This window comes from Trichosurus vulpecula, chromosome 4 (assembly GCF_011100635.1).
Source record: "Trichosurus vulpecula isolate mTriVul1 chromosome 4, mTriVul1.pri, whole genome shotgun sequence".
In the NCBI taxonomy this organism is placed as follows: domain Eukaryota; kingdom Metazoa; phylum Chordata; class Mammalia; order Diprotodontia; family Phalangeridae; genus Trichosurus; species Trichosurus vulpecula.
The window spans coordinates 339,200,568-339,224,310 of NC_050576.1; the positions used below are offsets into that span (position 1 = coordinate 339,200,568).

Here is a 23,743-nt window from a genome sequence, read left to right on the forward strand (position 1 = left end):
CAGTTAGTCCAATTATTTTTATATTTTCTCTTCTTGATTTGTTCTCCAAATCTGTTATTTTTCTTATAAGATGTTTCACTTTCTCTTCTCTTTTTTCATTATTCATGTTTTGTTTAATTATTTCTTGATCTCTTATAATTTCAGTGGCTTCGCTTTGTCCAATTCTAATTTTCAAGGTGTCATTTTCCGCCTTGTGATTCTGGATCTCCTTTTCTAACTGGCTGACTTTCCTTTCATGACCTTCTTGTTTTTCTTGGATTTTTTTCTTTTTTTCAGTTTTTCCTCCATCTCTTGTCATTTGATTTTTAAAGTCTTTTTAAGATCTTCCATAAATTCTTTTTGGGCAGGTGACCATTTGACCTTACTGTTTGGGGATTCTTTACTTTAATATCCTCCTCTGAAGATGAACCCCAGTCATCTCTATTCCTGTAATAGGTTTCTATGGTTGGATTCTTTCTTCTTTGCCTGTGCATTTTTGGTGGTAATAGCTTGATTTTTGCAATCACCTCTAGCCCTGGGGTATGGGAAATGGTGCCTCTTGCATTGCCTCAGTTCTCCCCACTAGCCTGGAACCAAAGCCAAACTTCCAACCTCCTATAAATGCCCACAGCCAGGGGTTTTCTGCCCCACTGCTTCTGCACTCACCAGGCCTGTGCTACTTACCTTCTTGCCCCCACTGCTCTTTGCAGCATGGCTGGATCTGGCATTCCTCATCAACAGAGGTTCCCTCAATCTTCCTGAGCTCAAACACATGATTCCTCTCACTACCCTCTGGTGCAAAGTTCCAGTGGTTGGGGCTGAGGCAGCCTGTCTAATCAACTAACCCCAGGGCTTGCAGCTTGTTGTTGAAACAGAACCTAGCCTGGAGGTATTTACTCTTCCCAGGGACCAAACAAACCTCTTCCTCAGATCTACTCAAACTGTCCCAGGAAGATCCTGGTTGTGCCCCTATTCTTTGTCTCCACCCACACTCTGTTCACCCTAAGGTGCTATTTTAACTCTTTTGTGGGAGAAAATCTTGAGAGCTTGGAATTTTCTGACCTACTGGGCCATTTTTCCAGAATCCTCTCTTATCTTTCCAATACAAACAATTTTACTAGTGCTGCTGTATGGCAGCAAGCTGTATGTTTGCCAAAGCATACCCAGAACACAGTCTCTGATAAACTACAAATAAGCATCTTAACAAAGGGCAATGCAAAACTACATGATGGATATGAAAAGGCTTCAACATATACCTAAGGAATTAAAAAAGGAAAAAATAGGAGCAAAGGATGTCATCAGAGAAACATATGATAAAAAAAGAGGAGAGGTTGGTCATGTGGCAAGAGTGAGGGATGACAAGTCGACAGGGCCAGAGTGCTCTACTGGTACCTTAACAGATACTGGGATAAAGTGTGGAAGACCTCCAGCTCACTGGGTGGACCTTTTGTGTGAGCTTTCTGTGAGAACATGAATTAGAATCATATAGGTTGGATGGATTGCAATCTGCATCACCAGAGGGAACTTCTGAATCAACAAGATTACAGATCCATTTGAATATCTAAGAGCCAGAAAAAATGCTCCCTAACTATTAGAGGTGGGCAAAAATGGAATGGGCTACCTGTAGAAATGGTGCGATCCCCCTCCTTGGAGGTCATAAAGAAGAGGCTTATAAGGTATGCTTTCATGAGGATTCCTTTTATATAGGGGTTAGACTACATGATCACTGAGGTACCTTCCAATTCTCAAAATTCTTTGACTCTATGATTGTTTTATGATTAATAAATAAGTACAATAGGGCCTTATATTTTTTACATCTTTTAGTAAATGGTGTGATGATAAAGATACAATCAACTATGGAATACCACTTGTAAAATCCTGCCTTTTTTCTCTAACACCCCCTTCTAAGGATGACCTCAATATATGCAGAGGATTCTTATGAGGAATATATATAGTTAGGAAATCAGGCCCTAAAAGGTGGATAGTTGTTATTCTGTCCAGTTAACTTTTTTGTGTACCAATAGAGCCTGAGATTTTTTCCTTACTTTAGTATCTTTCTTTTTTCCTTAAGGTATCTTATGAATCAATCCCTAGACATCTCACAATGGAGTTGTCTTCTACCTATCTATTCCAGATGTTTTTCCCATCTTTGTTTTCTTTAGTGCCAGAAACACCAGATAAGTGTTTCTGAGAGTGAGATTAGAATCTTGTGATTAGGGACTATGATTAGAGTCCAAATATGGTAGAGTTCACTTGGACTGTCCTCGACAGTGAAAAGTTGGCCATGAAAATCTTTGCAGATATTTTCAATGGAAAATGTTTCAATGAGCAGGAAGATTTCAGAAAAAACCTGAAAAGACTTATATGAACTGATGCTGAGTGAAGGGCGCAGAACTAGAAGAACATTGTAAACAGTAAGAGCACAATTGTACAATGATCAACTACGACTGACTTAGTTCTTCTCAACAATACAATGGTCTAAGACAATTCCAAAAGACTCATGATGGAAAATGCTATCCATATCCAGAAAAAAAACTACCGAGTCTGTATGCAGATCAAAGCATACTATTTTCACTGTTTTTTTTTTTTGTTTTTCATGGCCTTTTCCTTTTGTTCTATTTCTTCTTTCACAACATGACTAATGTAGAAATACGTTTACATGATTGCACATGTGTAACCTATATCAGATTGCTTGCTGTCTTGGGGAGGAGGGATGGGAAAAAAAATTTGGAACTCAAAATTTTATTAAAAAATGAATGTTGGAAACTATCATTAGGCGGAACCCAGAAAAGAGCAGAGGGAAGCAGGGCTCCAGCCCAGGACAGCCTGGGTGGTCTCTGGGTGAGGTCTATCCCGCATGGAGCTGGGAGCAGAGCCCAGCCTGGGCGGCGTGGACCAACCAGACCAGGAGCCAGGGCGGAGCATGCCCTAGCCCTAGCACCCTGAATCAGTGAGCTGCAGCAGTTACCAGACTTCTCAACCCACAAACACCAAAGACAAAAGAGAAGGTTAGTGGGAAAAGCTGCAGGAGTGGAAGGAGTTCCTGGTTTGGCTACTGCCCCAGGGGCAGTGGAGGTGGGGCAGCTACAGAACTACAGCTGCAGTTGCTTCCAGCCCCAGGCCCACCTGGTGGGAGGAGTTAAGTGGCAGATCAGAGCAGGAGTGCAGAGGCTGCTGAAGATCTAAGTCCAATCCAAGTTGGGGGTTCTTGGGGAAGGAGAAGTGCTGGTGTGGCAGAGTTGGCGCATCCCCGCCCCCCCAAGCTTGGAACATAGAACTCTTTAGTCTACAAGCAGTCATACCCCGCTGAAAAACTCGAGGGTCAAGTTAGTTGGTTGGGAATATGGCCAGGCAGTGAAAACGCACCCAGATTCAGTCTCAGACTTTGGAATCTTACTTTGGTGACAAAGAAGACCAAAACACACAGCCAGAAGAAGTCAACAAAGTCAAAGAGCCTACAACAAAAGCCTCCAAGAAAAACATGAACTGGTCTCAGGTCATGGAAGAGCTCAAAAAGGATTTGGGAAAGCAAGTTAGAGAAGTAGAGGAAAAATTGGGAAGAGAAATGAGAAGGATGCGAGAAAACCACGAAAAACAAGTTAATGACTTGCTAAAGGAGACCCCAAAAAATGCTGAAAAATACACTGAAGAAAACAACACCTTAAAAAACAGATTAACTCAAATGGCAAAAGAGCTCCAAAAAGCCAATGAGGAGAAGAATGCCTTGAAGGCAGAATTAGCCAAATGGAAAAGGAGGTCCAAAAGGCCACTGAAGAAAATACTACCTTAAAAATTAGATTGGAGCAAGAGGAAGCTAGTGACTTGATGAGAAATCAAGATATTATAAAACAGAACCAAAAGGAATGAAAAAGTGGAAGACAATGTGAAATATCTCCTTGGAAAAACCACTGACCTGGAAAATAGATCCAGGAGAGAGAATTTAAAAATTATTGGACTACCTGAAAGCCATGATCAAAAAAAGAGCCTAGATGTCATCTTTCAAGAAATTATCAAGGAGAACTTCCCTGATATTCTAGAGCCACAAGGCAAAATAGAAATTGAAAGAATCCACCGATTGCCTCCTCAAATAGATCCCAAAAAAGAAATCTCCTAGGAATATTGTTGCCAAATTCCAGAGCTCCCAGATCAAGGAGAAAATACTTCAAGCAGCCAGAAAGAAACAATTTGAGTATTGTGGAAACACAATCAGGACAACACAAGATCTAGCAGCTTCTACATTAAGAGATCGAAGGGCTTGGAATACGATATTCCGGAGGTCAGTGGAGCTAGGATTAAAACCAAGAATCACCTACCCAGCAAAACTGAGTATCATGCTCCAAGGCAAAATATAGACTTTCAATAAAATAGAGCACTTTCAAGCTTTCTCAGTGAAAAGACCAGAGCTGAATAGAAAATTTGACTTTCAAACACAAGAATCAAGAGAAGCATGAAAAGGTAATCAAGAAAAAGAAATTGCAAGGGACTTACTAAAGTTGAACTGTTTTGTTTATGTTCCCACATGGAAAGATGATGTGTATGATTCATGAGACCTCAGTACTAGGGTAGCTGAAGGGAATATTCATATATATGTTTATGTATATATATGTATATTTGAGTGTGTATGTATGTATATATGTATGTGTGTGTATATATATAGAGAGAGAGAGAGCGGGCACAGGGTGAGTTGAATTTGAAGGGAAGTTATCTAAAAGAAATAAAATCAAATTAAGGGATGAGGGAGGAATATATTGAGAGAGGGAGATAAGGAGAGATAGAATGGGGTAAATTATCTCACGTAAAAGTGGCAAGAAAAAGCAGTTCTGTAGGAAGGAAAGAGGAGGCAGGTGAGGGGGAATGAGTGAATCTTGCTCTCATCAGATTTGACCTGAGGAGGGAACACCATACATACTCAATTGGGTAACTTACCCCACAGGAAAAAAAGAGGAAGAAGATAAAAAAAAGAGGGGATGATAGAAGGGAGGGCAGATGGGTGTGGAGGTAATCAAAAACAAACACTTTTGAAAGGGGACAGGGTCAAGGGAGAAAACTCAATAAAGGGGGTTAGGTTAGGAAGGAGCAAAATATATTGAGTCTTTCACAACATGAGTATTGTGGAAGGGTTATACATAATGATACGCATGTGGCCTATGTTGAATTGCTTGACTTCTTAGGGAGGGTGGGTGGGAAGAGAAGAGGGGAGAGAATTTGGAACTCAAGGTTTTAAAAACAGATGTTCAAAAATTAAAAAAAAAAGTTTTTGCATGCAACTAGAAAATAAGATACACAGGCGATGGGGCATAGAAATTTATCTTGCCCTACAAGAAAGATATACACCATCTTGGAGTGGGGGGGAGGGTAGAAATGGGGAGAAAATTTGTAATTCAAACTCTTGTGAAAATCAATGCTGAAAACTAAATATATTAAACAAAAAAATGTGAATAAAAAAAGAAAACTATCATTACATGTAATTGGAAAAAATAAAATACTATTTGCTCTTTCCCTCCCCCCCCCAAAAAAAAAGGTTTGTTCTATTTGTTGTCTTCCTTCCATTTCCATCCCTTGGGATGACTTGCCAAGTTTTCATTAAATTGCTTTTACTCTCCACTGACTCTCTGGTTTGTTTTTTTCCGGGAGGAAGGCAGGGCAACTGAGGTTAAGTGACTTGCCCAAGGTCACACAGCTAGTAAGTGTGTCAAGTGTCCAAGGACAGATTTGAACTCAGGTCCTCCTGACTCCAGGGCCAATGCTCTACTGGCTCTCTGTTTTATGAGATAATACTGCTTTCATAATTTTCCCCTTTCCTCTATAAACAAATTTATATTCTTAACTGGTACTGCTCTTTGTCATGTTTCTGTACTTTATTAAGTATTTGATAACTAAGGCATCTTCTGAACTCTCATGGTCTCAGAAATTGATTCATATGGGTTAAACTTCTATATAAACTTCTTATAGTTTCTATCTAGTTTCTTTCTTTTGTCTATTATCTACTTCCCATTATTAGTAACAACCTGAGTCAGAATTGTTTCAATTGCAGGTCATGTCTTTTCCCTCATTTTTATTCCTTCTAATTCTGTTCTAATTCTGATCCTCCACAAAATTCAATCCCAATACCTCGTAGTGATATGGGGTTCTCAAAGGCCATGCCAGCAGAGTGCAAGTCCAGGCAGGTTCTACAAGGCTGGGACTACAAATATAGTCTTGGCAACAGAAGATCTGTGACCAGCCTAGGCAAGTATGGAGAAGTTCATTACTAGTAGGCCAGGTATTTGGTAGAGAGTTCTTTTAGCCAGGGCAACAACTCATGGAACAAAGAAAATTACAAAATGGTCCCAGTTTTTTTACACTGCTTGTGCAGGATACAGGGGAGGGGAGGGTGGCAGACAGAGGTCTGAAAGAGGCGAAAGAGTGCTAACAGTCAATTTCTAGTTTATCAATGAACTTTAGCTTGGTTGTTGGTAACTTTAAACATTCACTGACTAACCAGTGGAATTACTGCTGGAAAAATCCAACTGCATCAATGTGAACATTCTTTCTATATAAGAAACCAAAGGGTTTGTTGCTCCTGTTGTTTAGTTATTTTCAGTTGTCTGACTTTTCGTGACCCCTTTTGGGGTTTTCTTTGTAAAGATGCTGAAGTGGTTTGCCATTTCCTTCTCCAGCTCATTTTAGAGATGGGTCAAGTAACTTACCCAAGTCACATAGCTAATAAGTGCCTGAAGCCACCTGGCACCCTATGGACTGTGAAACCTACCCATACCTATACTGTAGCTAAATGGAAGGACAGCTCACAAGTTCTTCTTGGCAGGGAGGGGTGTGTGTGTGAATATAGTCTAAGTTGCTTTTAAAATGCACCAAAGATAAAACTAGTTTAACATTATTTGCACATTGTAGGGCTCATGATAAATACTGGTAAAAAGATTATCATGAAAATAAAATAATGCGGCCTACGGACCAACGTTGGTTGCAGTGGATGAAGAGGTTAAATTGAATGAGGAACTGGATAAGGTCCTTCAATTAAAATCAACATATACTTTGATACTTGGTGATTTCAATGCAAAGGTGGAAACAGGTAAGGGTAACAATAAATACAGTATACTGGGAAAAAACAATCAGTAATGAGAGAAACCAAAGACTTGCAGACTACACAGAAGCCTCACCCTTTGTATCATCAACACTTTATTTGAGAAAAGAATCATGTATGGTATATGGCAAGCACCAAGTAACATTAGAAAATGAAACTGATTTTTTTTTAAAAAAGGAAATGACTAGTTACTGATGTAAAAGTCATTTCTGACTCAGTGTTCTGCGTACAGTCAAGACTACCAACTTGTTAGAACAATCTTCTGTATGTCTTTTAAAAAGCTAAGTTGGTCAGTACGTTTCTTTTACATCAAGATCCATCTTTTTAGACATTTCCTCCCATTTTTCTTCTTATCAGACTTTTTCACTCTGTACATACAATTTTATTCTTAAGAGCTCCCATCTATCCTGGGCTGAGTTCTCTAGAACTTTAGGCTCATAAGAATCTCCCTATTTTTTCAAAATAACACTATGAAAACTGCTCTCCTAAAATCCAGATTTTATGTTAGTCTATACCTGGCTTTCGTCTCCTCTCTATCAAAGTCTAAAATTAGTCACTTGTAGTCTTGCAAGATTCTCATCAGTCCTCTCTCCCACCCCCCCACCCCCACCTTTACTTTCAGAGTGAGGGAGCAAGAAGGCAAGCCTTTAACCCAGAGAAATTCGCATCATGGTCACTGTTCTGTAACTTATCTTTCCTCCACTTGTCGTCACAAAATAATTGGTTAATTATTACATGTTAACAATGTGAGTCAGAAAAACACTGACCTCCCGGTCACATTTCCCCACTATTAAGTTTATTGCTACATCACTGCTTTCCTTTGACTCTCCCCAACCCTTTTCATTCTAGTCACTCGTCTCATTCATATCGTCTATGCTTTCCCAGTATTTTCATACTTTTTCTTATTTGACTAGAAACTTAGAGTAAAACCCTACAAACCTTCCAGAAAAACCAGGAGGCCAAACCAAAAAAAAAAAAAAAAAAAAAGGAATTTTCAAACACAGTTGTCACAAAGCCTAATATTACTGATCTGAAAAGTGATGAATCCATTCTCAGGCTCTCAGCCTACAGATTTAATTTAACAATTACAACACAAATCAGAAACATCAAGAGAGGCTGCTGAGAGCAACAAGTGAAAATGGACAGTGAGGGATCCCACTGGCACTTCAAACTCAATAGGTCTAAAATCAAGTTCATCACCTTTCCCCAAACCTCCTCTTCAATCCAACGTCATTATTTCTCTCAGTAGTACCCACTATCACCTCATTTCCCCATGTTCAAAATTTTGATATTATCTGATATTTTGACTATTTGTATTATTTTTTACTCTTCCCTCTTCTTCACTTCTCATATCCTCATCAACTATAGTCTATTCTACCTTCTCAAAATCTCCAGTATCTATCCTTTTCCCCCTCTTCTTTATTACCACACCCACCAGCCTGGCATAGGTTTCCAGTCTTATCTCATGCTTCTCTTCTCTACCTTCTCTGTAACTCCAGTCAAACTGGAGAATAGATTTACTATCCTCCATATGCACCCTGTGCTTTCCCACTTCACTGTTTTTGCTATATTGTATCTTCTGCTCATAATGATCATGTCCTTTTTCCTCTCACTTACTGGATCTCTACCTGTCCTTTTAAGACTAACTCAAATGTCACTAAGAACAAGCTCCATGAAACACTACATTCAACAATGACCTCTCCATGGCATTCACAGAATGTTAAATTATTTTATTTTAATAAAATGCTTAAACTCATTCTTTATGAAGACTGCAAATTCCAACACACTGTTAAAATAGAAGCTTTTAACTACCTAGGAAAGATTACTATCTAAAGGAATGCTTACTATGTATGCAAATTACCCCACAGTTTCAAATACTAGTTTAGTCCTCAGTTTTTATCACTTCAAATTTGACCAATGTGCTTATCTGATAGTGCCAAAAAAGCAACTATATTTAATTTTTCATACCTGAAAGAATGGGGATTAAGAATATCCCAATGGCAAAAAAAGCATAAACAAGTGGGAAACTTTTTTTTTTTTTTTGCCAATTTTACCCCCTTTCCTGTTTATGGTAACTTATCATATTTCTGTCAGTACAACTATTTCATCTTCACTTTATGTAAATGATTTGTCAGCAGGATACCTCAACCCTCTTGTAAATTCAGAGTTTCACCTTATCAATGTAGAATAACCATCTAGAGACAAAATAGAATAATTACAATATGTAAAGTGGCTTGTTTAAAAAAAATCATTATATTCAATTACAACTTTCAAGAAAAAGAAGGAACTGGCTGTAGATTATGCATATTGCTTTTCTTCCATTCCCATCTTATCAAAAAGATAACCACCTAGAGTTACATTAGAAATTTTCTATCCATAGACTAAAAAAAAATAAAAGCTACCTTTGGTAAATCCATGAAGCTTGGTCGAGCAGTAGAAATAAGTCCAAGTGTTTTTAAAGAACAATTTACAAGTTGAGATAAAATATCACAAGCTGCTTCAGCTGATTCCTTGCTGCTGTCCACCTAAAGGAAATAATTATTTTAGTACAGTTCTTTACATCTGCAAAGGAAGTAAATACGATTAACGTTCTGGAACAATACACATATCCTTAGAACCTTCTGCCTATATATAAAATTTTAGATTTACAAAAAAAGTCCCACTGAAATATTAAAACAGCAACCGTAAAAACTTTTAGTTTCTCAGAATGTTGAAATATACTTTATGGTTGAACAATTTAACATTAAATTGATTTACTCTTATGTTATACAATGTAATGAAACAGCAACAAAAATGGAAGCTGGCTTTGAAAGCAATCAGTTTGTTCTGAATAAATATTTAAATATATTTAAACATTTCCATGCTTCTCTATGGTACTCATTTCTGTGGTTCCCAAGGAACTGAAATTAAATCAGTATTTTCTGAGAAAATCAAGGTGATATACAAAGTTAGGAATTAATTACTAAATTTGTACTCATACTGTCCCTGGATAGAATAAGGATCTCCAAGCAAGCTGGTCAAGGAATCTGATCTCAGAAGACAGCTGCTACAAGATCAGTCTCCTTGTGACTATTTCTAGTGGAGATGACAATTGCGTAGCCAAAAGCCTCCATAGTTATGGCTGGGCTTTGGAGAAATAGTAGCAACTTCCCACAAAAAAGACTACACCTGTGTGCTGGATTTTTTCCAGGGACAGTCACTAAAAATAAATCAACTTAAAAACAAAGAACTATCTACCGTACTAAAGATACTTTCACTACCAGCTGAAAGGGAATCTAAGAGATTCAGGTGGTTCCAATGCCTATTTAAGTTAAAGCCATTAAAGGATACAGGGTCTGAGTCAGAAACAAGGGACTACATGAAACCGGTCTTTGGAGGACCGAACATTCAGGGACTAGGACATCTACAGTAACAGAAACAACAATGACAGTGCTCCTGCCACTGTCTCTTGTTTCAAGGCCTTACTCTTCCCCAAAACTTCTACCAACACAATCTTGGAGCTTCTGCAGAGGTGGGGGAAAAGGAAAGAAGCTGGAGACAGAGCTTCCAAGGCCATCTGCTAAAACTGGAAGTAAAAGTTAGAGACAAAGTCTGGATGATCATGCTTTCCATGCAATTTTCTTGCCCCCTTCTCATTCTGTGTTCTGAAGCACCTCTCACTTCTCTTCTAAGAGTCCAGTGAGGTTACTGCTATCTTTTCTCATGGCTTTTCCCCAAACCCCATTCCATCATCGCTTTTTATTGCCCCTTCCTTTCCTGACCACTTTTCCTGTTTACTTGATTTGCATTCCTTTCTGCCTGTCCACTTTTCCTCATTAGGATTCATGGGCTTAAGAGAACTGGAAGGGAATCCTGTGGGAAAACTATGTAAGATTCTCACAGGTATCTGCATTTTTAGCAGCTGTAAATGTTTATAGCGAACAAGACTGAAGGAAACAAAGTAATCAGGACTCTTGACTCTTTTCAGATGACAACAATAACAGCACAAATGACATAGGGCTTTATGTTTTTGAAAGCATTTCCCTCACTTTATACTTCAAGGAAGGCAGTGTAAATAGTATCACCTTCCCCATTTTACAAATGAGGAAAGTATTTCTCAAAGAGTGCCCAAAGTCAAATTCCTAGGACACAAAACCAGGTCTGCCAAGTTTTAAACAAAAAATCAAAGTTTGGAAGAAATTAAAAGGGTTCTTCTGGAGCTTATTCTTCTAAGTAGGTCAATGCAGCTCTAAAATTCAATGCTTGTTTTGTTTTGTTTTTTATAAAAATCAAATAGCCTTTTGTTATTGGTACCATTACGACCAGGCATTTAGAAATGATTTCTAAATACATTATTACAAAAGTACAAAAGTTTTGTTTAAAGTGAAGGGTTGTATGAAAAACAATCTAGAGTATTTAACTTAAATACTGTTATAAGAAACAGAGAAAGATGATATACTTCATGCCTAACCCTATCAAGACATCCATATAAACAAAATTAAAAGCTTTTGAACATCACATTAATTTTTTTATTCAATCACAGCCAACTTCCAGAGATAAAAGACTCTAAATTTAATTATCACAAATATTAAGGAAATATTTTCCAAAGGGTTTCTTGGAATTAGATGTAACAGAATCCACAGAATAATTTTTCTTCTCCCCATTATTTCTCTACTCCTAACCTACCACCTAGCAAAAAAAAAAAAGTATCACTACTTTTAACAGTAACAATTTAAACTATATTACCTTGAAACTGACATACTGTAGATGGTTTGAATGTTTTTTAATAATCTGCTTTATCAGCTCTGGATGTGTAGCTTTCAAATAAGATGTGGCTGGTTGGTTAAGTTCAAACTCAAAACATCTCCACAAGTCAGGCATATGAAATACCTGATTCCAGTTTCGACAAACTTGTGATGCATGAGCCCGATCAAGAAGGGGTAAATATTTAAATATTTGTAGAATAATGTCCTGAAGGAGATTACCCCAATCACATGTTTGAGAATTCTCATCAGTAGTCCTCCGTTTCTTGGATTCTTCTCTACTGTCCTCTGAAGAAGTTTTGGTAACCTCACTCTCTTTCCCAGCTCGTTTCATCCTATTAAGAAAAACATGTCCAATGTTTCCTCAGTCCTATGGAACCTTTAGACAGAAATCCAAATTTTATAGTCATCTCAAAATCATTCCCACTAAAAATGCACATGAGGGAATACTATATATAATAACAAAAAAATTAAAATAGTACAACAAAATCATCTTTTAATGAATACCAGCTTCAGTTCTACAAAAGTCTTGGTACAACTGTTTTATGAATAGGTAATTTAACACACTTGGAAAAAAGTTAGTATATATTTTCAAATCAGAGTTGACATGTTATTTTAAAGTAATAATTTACAACCTATATAGGTAATTGAGGGTCAATCAGTGCGAAAACAGAATTCCTAGTACTATTTTCTAGAATCTTTTGAAATATTATCAGGAGATTCTTGGTCTTCCAGAACCATACCAAACCATTCCTTTAAATCTTAGTCTTGAGCTTGATCCTTCCTTTAAGGGTTAAATAAATTGATTTCCTCCCCCCTTTGGGGGTCTTTGATCCCCCTGTAGACCCTTCATATCCCAATAGCCTCAAGAAATCATTTACTGATAAGAAATCCAGCAACCCTTTTTAAACCCTGTACATATGTAGCCCATAGTTCATTTCCTTCTTAGGCCATATATTTTCTTTGCTCAATGCAAAACATCTATCTATGCTACATATTAGTTTAGATTGACTGCTATTCTTTTTCCTTATTCTCAACTTAGGAAATGCCAAATAAAATGAGCATTTTGAAACACAAAGTAAAAGAGGAAAAAAAAAAAGGATTGTACATGAAAACTAGTTCTATGAAGAACTTGTTTTTCTTTTTAATTAGCAAATAAATTCAACATATGACTCTGAAAGCTGTCCTGCTTGTCTGTTTCCATCTAGTTTTTCTTCTGCTCTCTTCAGCGCCTTTTAAAAACATGCTTCAATTACCTCTTTTCTACTTTTTTTTTTTTTGCAACCCTATTGCTAACTTCTCCCTCCTACTTCTCAAAATTGAGAGAGGAGAGGAAGACCTCAAAACAGGGGAAGACAGGGGAGGGAAAATACAATAAAAACAAACCCCTTGTTAACATATGCACGTGATTACTATTCCTTTTCTTTTTTGCAACTTTTATCCATTATGAGAATCTAATCCAGGGGTGGGGAATCTGCAGCCTCGAGGCCACATGTGGCTTTCTAGGTCCTTGAGTGCAGCTTTTTGATTGAGTCCAAGTTGTACAGAACAAATTCTTTTATTCAGTTAAGGCCGCAAGTTACCCACCCCTGGATCTCTTTTCCATGTCACAAATCTTCAAATACTTGAAAGTGGCTTGTTCCCAACAATTTTCTCTTGTCCAAGCTACACAGAAGATCAGGGATTGAGAGCTGACAGGAATCATGGAGGTCATCTAATCCAACTTGCTAATTTTATAGTTCAAGGAAAGACAAATGATTTATTCAAGGTCACAAAGGCAGCCAGTATCACAGCAGAATTTGAACTCGGGTCCTCGGACTCTAGAGCCAGCCCTCCTTCCGCTGGTATTACATTGCCAGGTCCTTTAACCAATCCACACACAGTCTCGAGGTCCTTTGCCATCCTGTATGCCCTCTCCAGGACAAGTTATCAGTTTCTAAACTGTCACTAAAAAAGTGACACAAAGAATTAAAAACAATATCCTAGATGTGATCTGACCACAGCAAATCCCAAGATTCCATGGGCTTTGCAGGAAATCACAACATGGACTCACCCTGTGTTTGCAATCCACTACAACTCCTAGATCATTTTCAGACAAACTGCTATTTAATCACACCTGACTCATCCTGTACTTGTGAAACTCAATTTTTGAACCTGAGTGTAATATTTTACTGGGGGGGGAGGATCCAGACCCTCCTGATTTCATTGTTGAAAGAAATTTTGTTGGTCAAAAACTTCCTTCCAGAATTGCATATCTGCAACTTATACTCTTTAAGAGAATTGCCATGGGTATCAAGAAGTTCTAATACTTGCCCAGGATCATAAAACCAGCATGACTTAAAGCCCAGGTTGTCCTGACTTCAGCAGCAGCTTTATATGCACTACACCACAACGCTTTTCAAGACTTTTCATTTTTCTTTATTAAGTTATATCTTATTAGATTCAACCCAATGTTCTGGCCTGTCAAGAACTTTTTGGATATTATCATCTAATGTGATAGCTGTCCCTGTCAACTTTGTGTCACAATGAAATGGGAGACCAGAGGAGGACATGGATAATGGAGTAGTAAGGCTAAGTAGATAATGATTAGAATACAAAGGGAGGTGGAAATGATTTTCACCCCTTGGATTTTGTCTTCTGACATTTATTCTCCTTCCTGTGATAGCTACTCTATATGGTATCTAGCTTGATACCAATACTTGGGGCAATTTTCTCCTTCCTCTTTCCATTTTGAATGCCTCTTGAGAAGATTTCAAGACTGGGAAATAAATTGCCACTCTAGCTCATTAGGTGGCCAGGAATTTTTTATTCTTACATTTTAAGCCACGTTCAGAAATCCAAATTCCGCTTAGACTTATAACCACTTTTTAGGTGTATGACATTCCTAACCAGTTGTTCATTTCCCAAACCGGTCTTTTTCTTCTGAAACCCTTTTCAATTGGCAAGGATAATTTTTTTTAAACTACCTGTACTCCTAAGGTCTTCAGTTTCTTGCTCAAGACTTCATGATTCTTAGCAATGTTTCCTAATTCCTTCTGGCAGTATCATTTGTGCCCATGTGAATCATACAAAAAATAAGTAGCAGCTATTAAGCTTGAAAAGTCTTAAGAGGTTTTCTGTCACATCCCGGTTACATTCCCAGAAGACATCAGAGTTTGGCATGGTTGTTATCAGGTCAACAAGTTGGTGCCTCAGAATCCCTTATTGAGGAGTCACCAACTACCACTATTTCTCTTCTTCCACTGACCCTTACTGGATGATCTCTCACCTGCCAGTACCTGTGGGTTCACATCATCATTCCTTGAAGGACGAGCAGATTCTTCTTCCTCCTCAGAGCATCCTGATGCTTCTTCCTCAGAGATTCCTTATCTTTTCATGAAGAAAAAAATGGATGAAGTAGCCCAATGGGTCTTTTCTCCGTTTTTTTCTTAAATAGTTCTACTGACCAAAAAAATTTAAGAACTATTGCCATCAAGCACCACTTAAAAGATTACTCTCTTCCATGTGTAGAAGCAGATAGTTCTAAAAAAGTGAGTTGTGCAATGGAAAAAGAATCAACTTGTTTATGCTCTCAAAGCAACAAGGCCACGTACCAACAGCCCAATTTTTAAAGTAAGACAACAGAGGCTGGAGAATACCCATACAAATAAAAGGCAGGAGAAAAGAGACATACCTGGAGAGCAATAGGTGAATTCCCTTCAAGTAGGGCAACCCCTGAGACACAACTGGATTTTCTCCATAAATTAAACAGATAGCAAAAACATACAAGATGTAACTGTTGTGAATCATTTGTTTGGGTCCATTCTATCCAAGTTTTACTTATTTTTGCATGATGAGCTTTGTAACTAACTGGGGTACATTTTAACATTTAGCATCACTGAAGAAAAGTTCACCAAACATGGCTTGTTGTCATAGGGAAAAGGGAAAGCAAAATGACTAACGTATTCAAAAGAAAGAATGGAAATGTTTCAGACCCTGAATACCATGGGATCAGGATACCAAAAAGTCTGGTAAATTCAAAGAGTATAAGTAATTTTTTTTTAAAGTTGTATGCACCAAAGCATAACTCAAAAGAAAAGATATTGAGACAACATCTCAAACACAACTTTGCATGAATGTGAGAGGTCCACAGGGGTTACACATTGCACAAGTTTTCAGTCTTTTTCAATATACCAATCAGTTGTACTGATTTTTTTTCCTCTTTAAGAAAAAGTTATGTGGACTGACTCTCTGAGAAGGGTGAGAGATATTATGAATAACAAGGATGACATAAAAAACAGAAGGCATCAATAAAAACTTTTTTAAAAGAATCATGCAAGAATTCTGACGCATCTGCTTCTGTTATACCAGGAGAAAATAACTTCTGAATCTCAAAATATAGGAAAGGAAAGAGGGAAGAAAAACAAAGGGTAAAAAGTAAGATGATACCTTGGACATACAGAAAAGGTACAAGTCACTGCAGTAAGTACTTATTATATGCAAGGTTCCATTAAGGCAGAAAATGAGTCACAATAACAATGCTGTTTAGATTTGCAAAAAAGGGACTAGGATAGATTTTTCAAAGTATAAGACAGTGAACTGGACTTAATTCCTGGAAAAAATATATTGTTAAAGAAGTAGTCTGTGAAAATGTAGAGGGAAGCAGTCAACTTTGGCTGTATCAAGAAAAAATAATGGAGTAACCTCATTTCTTCTTTCAACAGGGTTATTAGACTGATCCATCAGGAGAACAGAATAAGACACAGGATAACAAAATTCCAGCCAAGTCTTTAGCTTAGTATACAATGATATACTAGTTGAAATTATAGAGGTCTTAACTAATAGTGAGATGAATTCAGAACTGGCTAAAATAATAGCACCCAAAGAGGAATCGTTAATGGTTTGAAATCAAGGTGAAGGGAGATGTGGAATACTCCAGGTAATCTGACCTTTATGATGTGCTGTTTAGCAATTTTATCAATTGACTGCATAGCTGGCATGGAAGGTTAAGAAAGGCAGATAGCATAGAAGATAGAGAATTGGCCTTGGAGACAGAAAGATCTGAGCTAAAGTCCCATCTCTGACATATACTGGCTCTGTGACTCTGAACAAGTCACTTAACCTCTAGGTACAGGTCTACATTTGGTAGAGGAAGTTCCTCACCAGAGATCCTACACTGACAAAAAAGGTCCAATGGATAAAAGGAAGGTTGTAGGGATAATTCACAATGGATAACAGTATCAGAATCCAAAAAGACATTTAAAGCCTACAGAAAAGGCTGAATTTAGTCGGACAAAATTTAGTAGTTCTGAATTTGACCTAAATTGTTCTAACTTCCAAGATACATAAAGTACAGATTAAAATGTATAAATATATGAGCCATTTCCCAATTGATAGTCAAAGGATATGAATTGGTAGTTTTCAAAGGAAAAAAATCTAAGCTTTCAAGAGCCATATGAAAAAGTACTCCAAGTCAGCAAAGATGGCAAAAAAGAAAAATTACAAAATGATGGAGAGATTGCAGATAAACAAATAGTGATGCACTGCTGGTGGAGCTGTGAACCGGTCCAGCCATACTGGAAATCAATATGGAAGAATGCCCTAAAAGTCACTAAACTGTGTATACCCTTTAACCTAGTGATACAGCTTCTAGACTTATATCTCAAAAAGATTAAGGAAAAAAGAGGTGGGGGAGGAAAATTCTATTTACAAAAATATAGCAGCTCTTTTTGTACTGGAAAAGTATTAGAAAATTATGGAGTGCTCGTAAATTACATAACTGTTAAGCAAATTATGGTATACAAAACCTGGGAAGATTTGTATGAACTGATGCAGAAGAAAGCATGTTGAAATCAGAACAATTTATACAATAGGAACAACTTAGTAAAAGATAAACAAGTTTGAAAGATTGAATAACTTTCCTGGCACAGAAGTAAGGGACCCGAGCTGTAAAATGAGATACACAGTTTTGGGCATGGCCATGGAATCTGTTTTGCCTGACTATGCATATTTGTTTGAGGGTTTTCTTTTTCTTTCTTTTTTTTTCCCCCTGGGGAAGGGAGGGCATAAGAGGGAAAGAAAATAAATGCTTATTAATTGAAAAAAAAATTTTAAGTGATTTCCCAAGCCACAAAAAAATTCAGTTTCACAAATACAGGACAGGAGAGACATGTATAGACAGAACTTCAGTTAAAAAATAACTGCAGATTTTAGTAAAGTGTTAGCACAATGAGTCAACAGTATGACATAGCAGCCAGAAAAGCTATTTTAATCTTGGGCTACATTAGAAGAGGTAATGTGCCCCAAACTAGGGAGTTGATAGTCTTGATAATCTTGTACTCTGCCCATATCTGACCACTACTAAAATACTATATCCATTTCTAAGCATCATATTTAGGACACTAACAAACTGAAGAGCCTACACAATAGGTTACACCACTATATAGTTTCCATGAAGTTTCCTGAACTCAAAGCAAGATTCAGAATAGGAGAATGGCTCACTAGCAGCAGCTGTTGAAAAGTAGAATGTGAATGGAGATCACAATGGGACCAACTGCAACATGTGCTGCAAATTACCTCTTGTTGATGGCATAAACTAATTAGTTAGAAATAATATCACACACATACACAAAGACAAAAAGGGGGAAGGGCTTCAAATAATCTATACTGACCGGAGAAGTTAACTGGACGGGATAATACAAAATGACAAATATCTTATAAACAGAGGTAACATCATAATGTCTTCTGAAATTCAAGTAAGAGTCTTTCATTTGAATGCATAAAGTATATAGGGCCTACTACTGTCACTTTCAATACTATTCTACTGTGTAAGCTGGGTTAAAAAGGGGTTGCAATAACAGTGTCATTATGACCCGTTTTCTACTTTAATTCATCTTGAAAGCTTTCTTTAGTTTTAACATAGAAGATTTGGGTCAAGAACAAAATAGAATTTGCTAGAGTGCTTTCAAATTGCTAAAGATTTTGAGAAATTGACATACTAGAAAAACATTTTTTAAATTTCCACTTATAGTTTTTTTAATAATTTTCTCCAAACATTAAAAATATTATAAAAGAACCAATTACTAAGTCTGAGTTTCCATTAATTGCTTTTCTGGAGTACCTAGATATATTAAAAAAAAATGCACATTGTAGCCTAATTCTAGGCAATTAATTGTATAACATGCCCTTCAATTTAGGTTTTTCTTTTTCTATTTCGTAGTTTATTTTAAAACAAAAAATTTTTTCAAGTTTCTTGAAGTTTGTAAAAAAAGACCCTTAGAAGAGCACACAACTATAATACAGTATTTTTGAGAACCTAGGTACAAAAGGAACATATCACATGTTTATTTGTTGTTTCGTTATTTCAATTGTGTCCAAGTCTTCCTGATCCCATTTGGGGTTTTCTTGGCAAAGATACTGGTCTGCCATTTCCTTCTCCAGCTCATTTTACAGATGAGGAGACTGAGGCAAATGGCGTTAAAATGACTTGCCAGAATCACACATTGGCCTGTGTGTCTGAGTCAGAGTTTGGAGTATCTGAGGCTGGTTTTGAACTCAGATCTTCCTGACTCCAGCCCCAGGTCCTATATCACGTTTACCAGAAAGTATATATCTTAAAGTACTTTTTTCTGTTAAGTGAAAAAATATATTGTAATAAACTGTTTTATTAAGCTGTAAGATGAACCAGTGAATTGTAAATATGTCAAATACACAGCGGCTAGTTATTTAAACCAGAGGTGTCAAACACAATGAGGCCCAAAACACTGCCCAGAACCAGATTAAAATATAGTTGAGAAATATTTAGTGGAAATAAAAATATAATAAATGAGACAATATCACATTTTAAAACTTAAGTGATCCACAGGGATGCTTATGTTTTGATTAGTCACTGTTCCTATTTGAGTTTAACACCACTGCTTTAAACCATTCTTATCTAGTTAAATTTTTAAGTGTCCTCTGGGTAAATAAGCATGTTGCTAGGAAATTCAAAAAGTACAAAGTCTAGCTAAAACATGGTCCCTGCTATCTTAACATTTACATTCCAGTACAAAGTTGCCACTAAAATAAATACTTAATACTTGAAGTGCACTAGACATGTTTAATAAAAGGCTATGTGAGGGAAGAAAAGGGATGGTTTCCTACAGGAAGTAACATCTGCATGGACTTTAAAGGATGGATAGGAATTTAGCAGGGGAAGAGAGAACAGGAAGGCAGAGAGATGTGGGGCAGGGAAGTACAACGTATATTCAGAGGACAGCAGGAACAGTACAGTAGTAATACAGTTCCCCTCTGTCATAGAACTATAGATGACAGTAAAGCTAAAAACATGGTCTCTAAAGCTATAAAGATGGGGGAAGTGGGGGAACAGAAGAGGTGTTTAAGATTATAAAGTACCTTGAATACTGGGCAAGAGTCTGAACTTTACTCTGTAGGTAACAGAATCCAATTTTAACTTCTGAGAAGAGTGACAAGACCAAATCTATGTAAGGAATATTAGTTTGACAGTACCATGGGGAGGGGGGGGGGTGGATTTATAATTAAAGACAGGAATGAATACCAGTTATAAGACTATGTTACAATAGTTCAGATACATAGTTAAGAGGGTCTGAGGTAAAAGTGTAGCAGTGGGAAGGATAGAAGACAAGGATAACTGGCTAAGTACATGAGGTGAGAAACAGTGAAGAGTTAAAGATAACACCAGTCTCAAACAGGAGACTGGAAAAATAGTGACTGATGCTAAACAGAACTAGTGGTAATAAAAATAGTGAGTGACTCAATATGTGTCTTAAGTGTGACATGGAAGAAAAAAAAAAAGCTAATGTGATATTAGGCTGCATTACAAACATACTGCCCGAAATTCAATAATGGTCCCCCTTTATACTCTGGCCTTGCCAGACCACATCTGGAATACTGCGTTCACTTCTGGTTGCCACACTTCTAAACTAAGCTAGAGCGTAGTTTAAGGAGAACAACCAGAACACAACTAGGAAATAAACCATGCCACATGAGAATTGCTGGAAGGGATTCTTAGCCTGGGGGGGGAGGGGGGACTTAGCCAACTAGATAGCTGTCTTCAAGTATGTGGAAAGAAATATAATCTGGGGGGATAAATCTTGTTCTGCTGGTCTTGGGGGCAGAACTCAGAGCAATGGGTAGAAGTTGATAAGGTCTTGGCCTTTTGATCTAGAAGGGGCCTAAAAGTCATCTAGTCCAACCCCATTCTCTTACAGATGGGAAAAATGAAGGCCAAAATGGTCAAGTGACTTTTCCAAGGTCACACATACAATAAATGGCACAGCTAAGATTTCAACTCATGTTCTCTGTCTCTAAGCAACTGGAAGCAACTCTTTCTGCTGCACCCTGCTACTTTCTGTTTGCAGGAAGATAAATATTGGCTCTATACAGTCAAGTCAAGAAGCATTTATTAAGTATCTACTATATGCCAGACACTGGGGCTACAAAGAAAAAGGAAAAAACCCTGCTCTCAGGGAGCTCACAGTCTAATGGGGAAGATAACAAGCAAACTACCTTCTATAAACAAGATAACAGAATAAAGGGAATGACAGATATTAATTTATAAGAGCAAGGTGAGATTGTTAATCAATTAAAAAGTCCTATACCCAGAATTACAATCTAAAGAACCCAAATAGTTATTTTAGAGATCAGAGTTAATAGCCAACTGAAATCTATTGCTTTAGTAGCAAAAGCGTAGTCTTTTTTCCAGTCTCTCATCCTATGGCAAAGGGAGCTAGCAAATGTACTGAGAGCCAACCACACTTCTTTTTCTGGTCATCTAAATACATAATATATGGAACAACTTTCTAACAAGTTCTGGAGCACAGGACATCTTCAAGCATAGGCTAGATAATAATTTATTGGGAATGGTATAGAAGTCATTCCTGTCAAAGCACAAGTTAAACTAGATGACTCAGAGATTTGGAAAAGGAAAAAAAAAAAGCATCTGGGTGAGTGATGGGCGTATTAACAGTCATACAGCATATAATTAGGCTTTTAGTATTTTTTAATACGCTTTTGCCAAGTAAACCCAATTTATTAATCTACAATCTCCTTACCTACAATAATTCAAATCACCTTGAAAGTTTAGCCTATTTGCACATAGATCTGTACTTCACAAAGTTATAGATTCTTCAGGGATATTCACCTGTCTACAATTCAGTCAATGAACCATTTATCTCCCACTTTTTGGTCAAGTTGAAAAGAATTTACACATTTGAAGAGAGGAAGTGGGACAGAACATAACTGGGAAATAAACATCAATAAAGACTTTTTACAGAGCAGCGAAAATAAGGCCTCTGCAGGTACACTTGTTAAATGTCAACTTAACATCTTTTCTAATTACAGATGCTCCAACACGGTGCTTTTGTACACAATTTTTCTAGGTTCCTAAATATCGTAAGGAATTAGAACCTTTGGATTTGAACTAAAATCACCAAGTGAAACATAAGCTTAAGGAAAGGTTTTGCCGTACAGAGTTACTGGGCTAAGTTGAAAGCAATAGTATCCAAGACTGGCAAAAGGAATAACCCTGTGATTTCACTGGTAGAGGGAACTCCCAGATGTAGCAACCCTTTTACTAATAAAGGTTCAAAACTTGTCTTTTGAGAGAGGTGTCAAGCTCAGGGCGCGCAAAATTCCAGAGTGCTTTGCCACTGGAACCAAATTAAAATGTAATTAGGAAGTGTTCAACAAAATAAAAGCATAACACAGATGATGTTAATTTTTGTGGTTTTCTAAGTCTATATGCAGTGCATGGACGGTTCTATTTGAGTTTGACACCACTGGCCGAAACACTAAAAGGTTAACTTTCCATGGTCACAGAGCCAATGTTAGAGGCAGGTTAACTCAGGTATTTCTGGTTACAAGATCAGTTTCATAACCATTAGTAACATGCTGCCTCTCAAATGGGAAGTGTCCATTTTAATATTTATCTGTGGTATGAAATATGTCTAGGCAAGAGCCCATCCTTTATATTTATCTTTTGTTTTGACTGACATCCAACTCCAGCCTCACGTATACTTCCACTATGACTCTAACCCTAACTCTGGGCAAGACAATCTCACACAGCGTCCTAGGCAACTCTCAAAGACAAAAGCTTTGCACAGAAGGAAGGTACCGGCCTGCACTGGGAGATAGGAATTTACTCAACTAACAAGTTCTAGATAGCAGTGAAATTTCAGGTCTGGTACCTAGTCTCTGGCTAATATTAAAATTAGTGTATACTTTGCAAGTGATAAGGAAAGAATAGAAGTGTAACTCGGACACATCTGGGTGGCAGGTTGAAGCCAGGAAGGTGCTAAAAAAAAAAAAAAGTCCAGGTAAAGACACGAAAAGGATAACCCACACAAAGAAAACTAGTTGATTGTATTTTAATGAACTTTAATGAATAACAGAAAGCGTCAGTTTCACAAAGTAAACAAGAACCAGAGTAAAAATTGGGCCCTCCCAACTGAAAGCATATTAAACAAGGCTTAATCTTTCACCATTTCCCCAACTTCGGAAACATTCCTCCCAAGTTGTTCCCCAGTCCAGCATAACTGAAACAAAACTCAAGGAGGGCGATGACAGGGTTATTCGTCAGTGGCTAATTTCCGTTTCCATGGACCGTCCTCCCCCAACCACCCTACCGCCAAACCTCGTGCCTTTCCCAGACACATACTGCCTCTAAGGTGCGGAGGCTTCCACAGAGCGCTCCGTGTTTACATCTTTAACGCCACTGAATCCAAACTCCACATTCGGGGTTCCTCCCCCGCCCACGCCCCACACAGACGCCCAAATCGGCGCTACAAGCAGCGTCCCACTTCTGAACCCTGGCCGGGAGTCACCCGGCAGAGCAATAACAACAACCCCAACGAGAGCGCAGGGGCGCGGTCACGGCCCCCGCCTCCCGGCACACCTGGTGGATTTGTTTTCGGGGGATGGGTGGGGGGCGGGGAGGACAGGG

The 23,743-nt window shown here is 37.8% G+C and overlaps 1 protein-coding gene across 3 annotated transcripts in view; it reads right to left on the minus strand.

The window, feature by feature from the left end:
* Window positions 1-23,743, minus strand: part of FBXL3 (F-box and leucine rich repeat protein 3) — a 41,923-nt gene that overhangs the window by 17,799 nt on the left and 381 nt on the right. The window contains exons 2-4 of one of the 3 annotated variants that reach the window (XM_036757930.1): window positions 15,071-15,171; window positions 11,786-12,137; window positions 9,463-9,585 (exon numbers count right to left, since the gene is read on the minus strand). In XM_036757930.1, the coding sequence (XP_036613825.1) occupies window positions 9,463-9,585; window positions 11,786-12,136 (474 nt within the window). In that variant the 5' untranslated portion in view covers window position 12,137; window positions 15,071-15,171. Of the gene's footprint in view, window positions 1-9,462; window positions 9,586-11,785; window positions 12,138-13,389; window positions 13,460-15,070; window positions 15,172-23,743 lie in introns of those variants that run through there. The other 2 variants (XM_036757931.1, XM_036757928.1) reach the window with 2 other exon arrangements.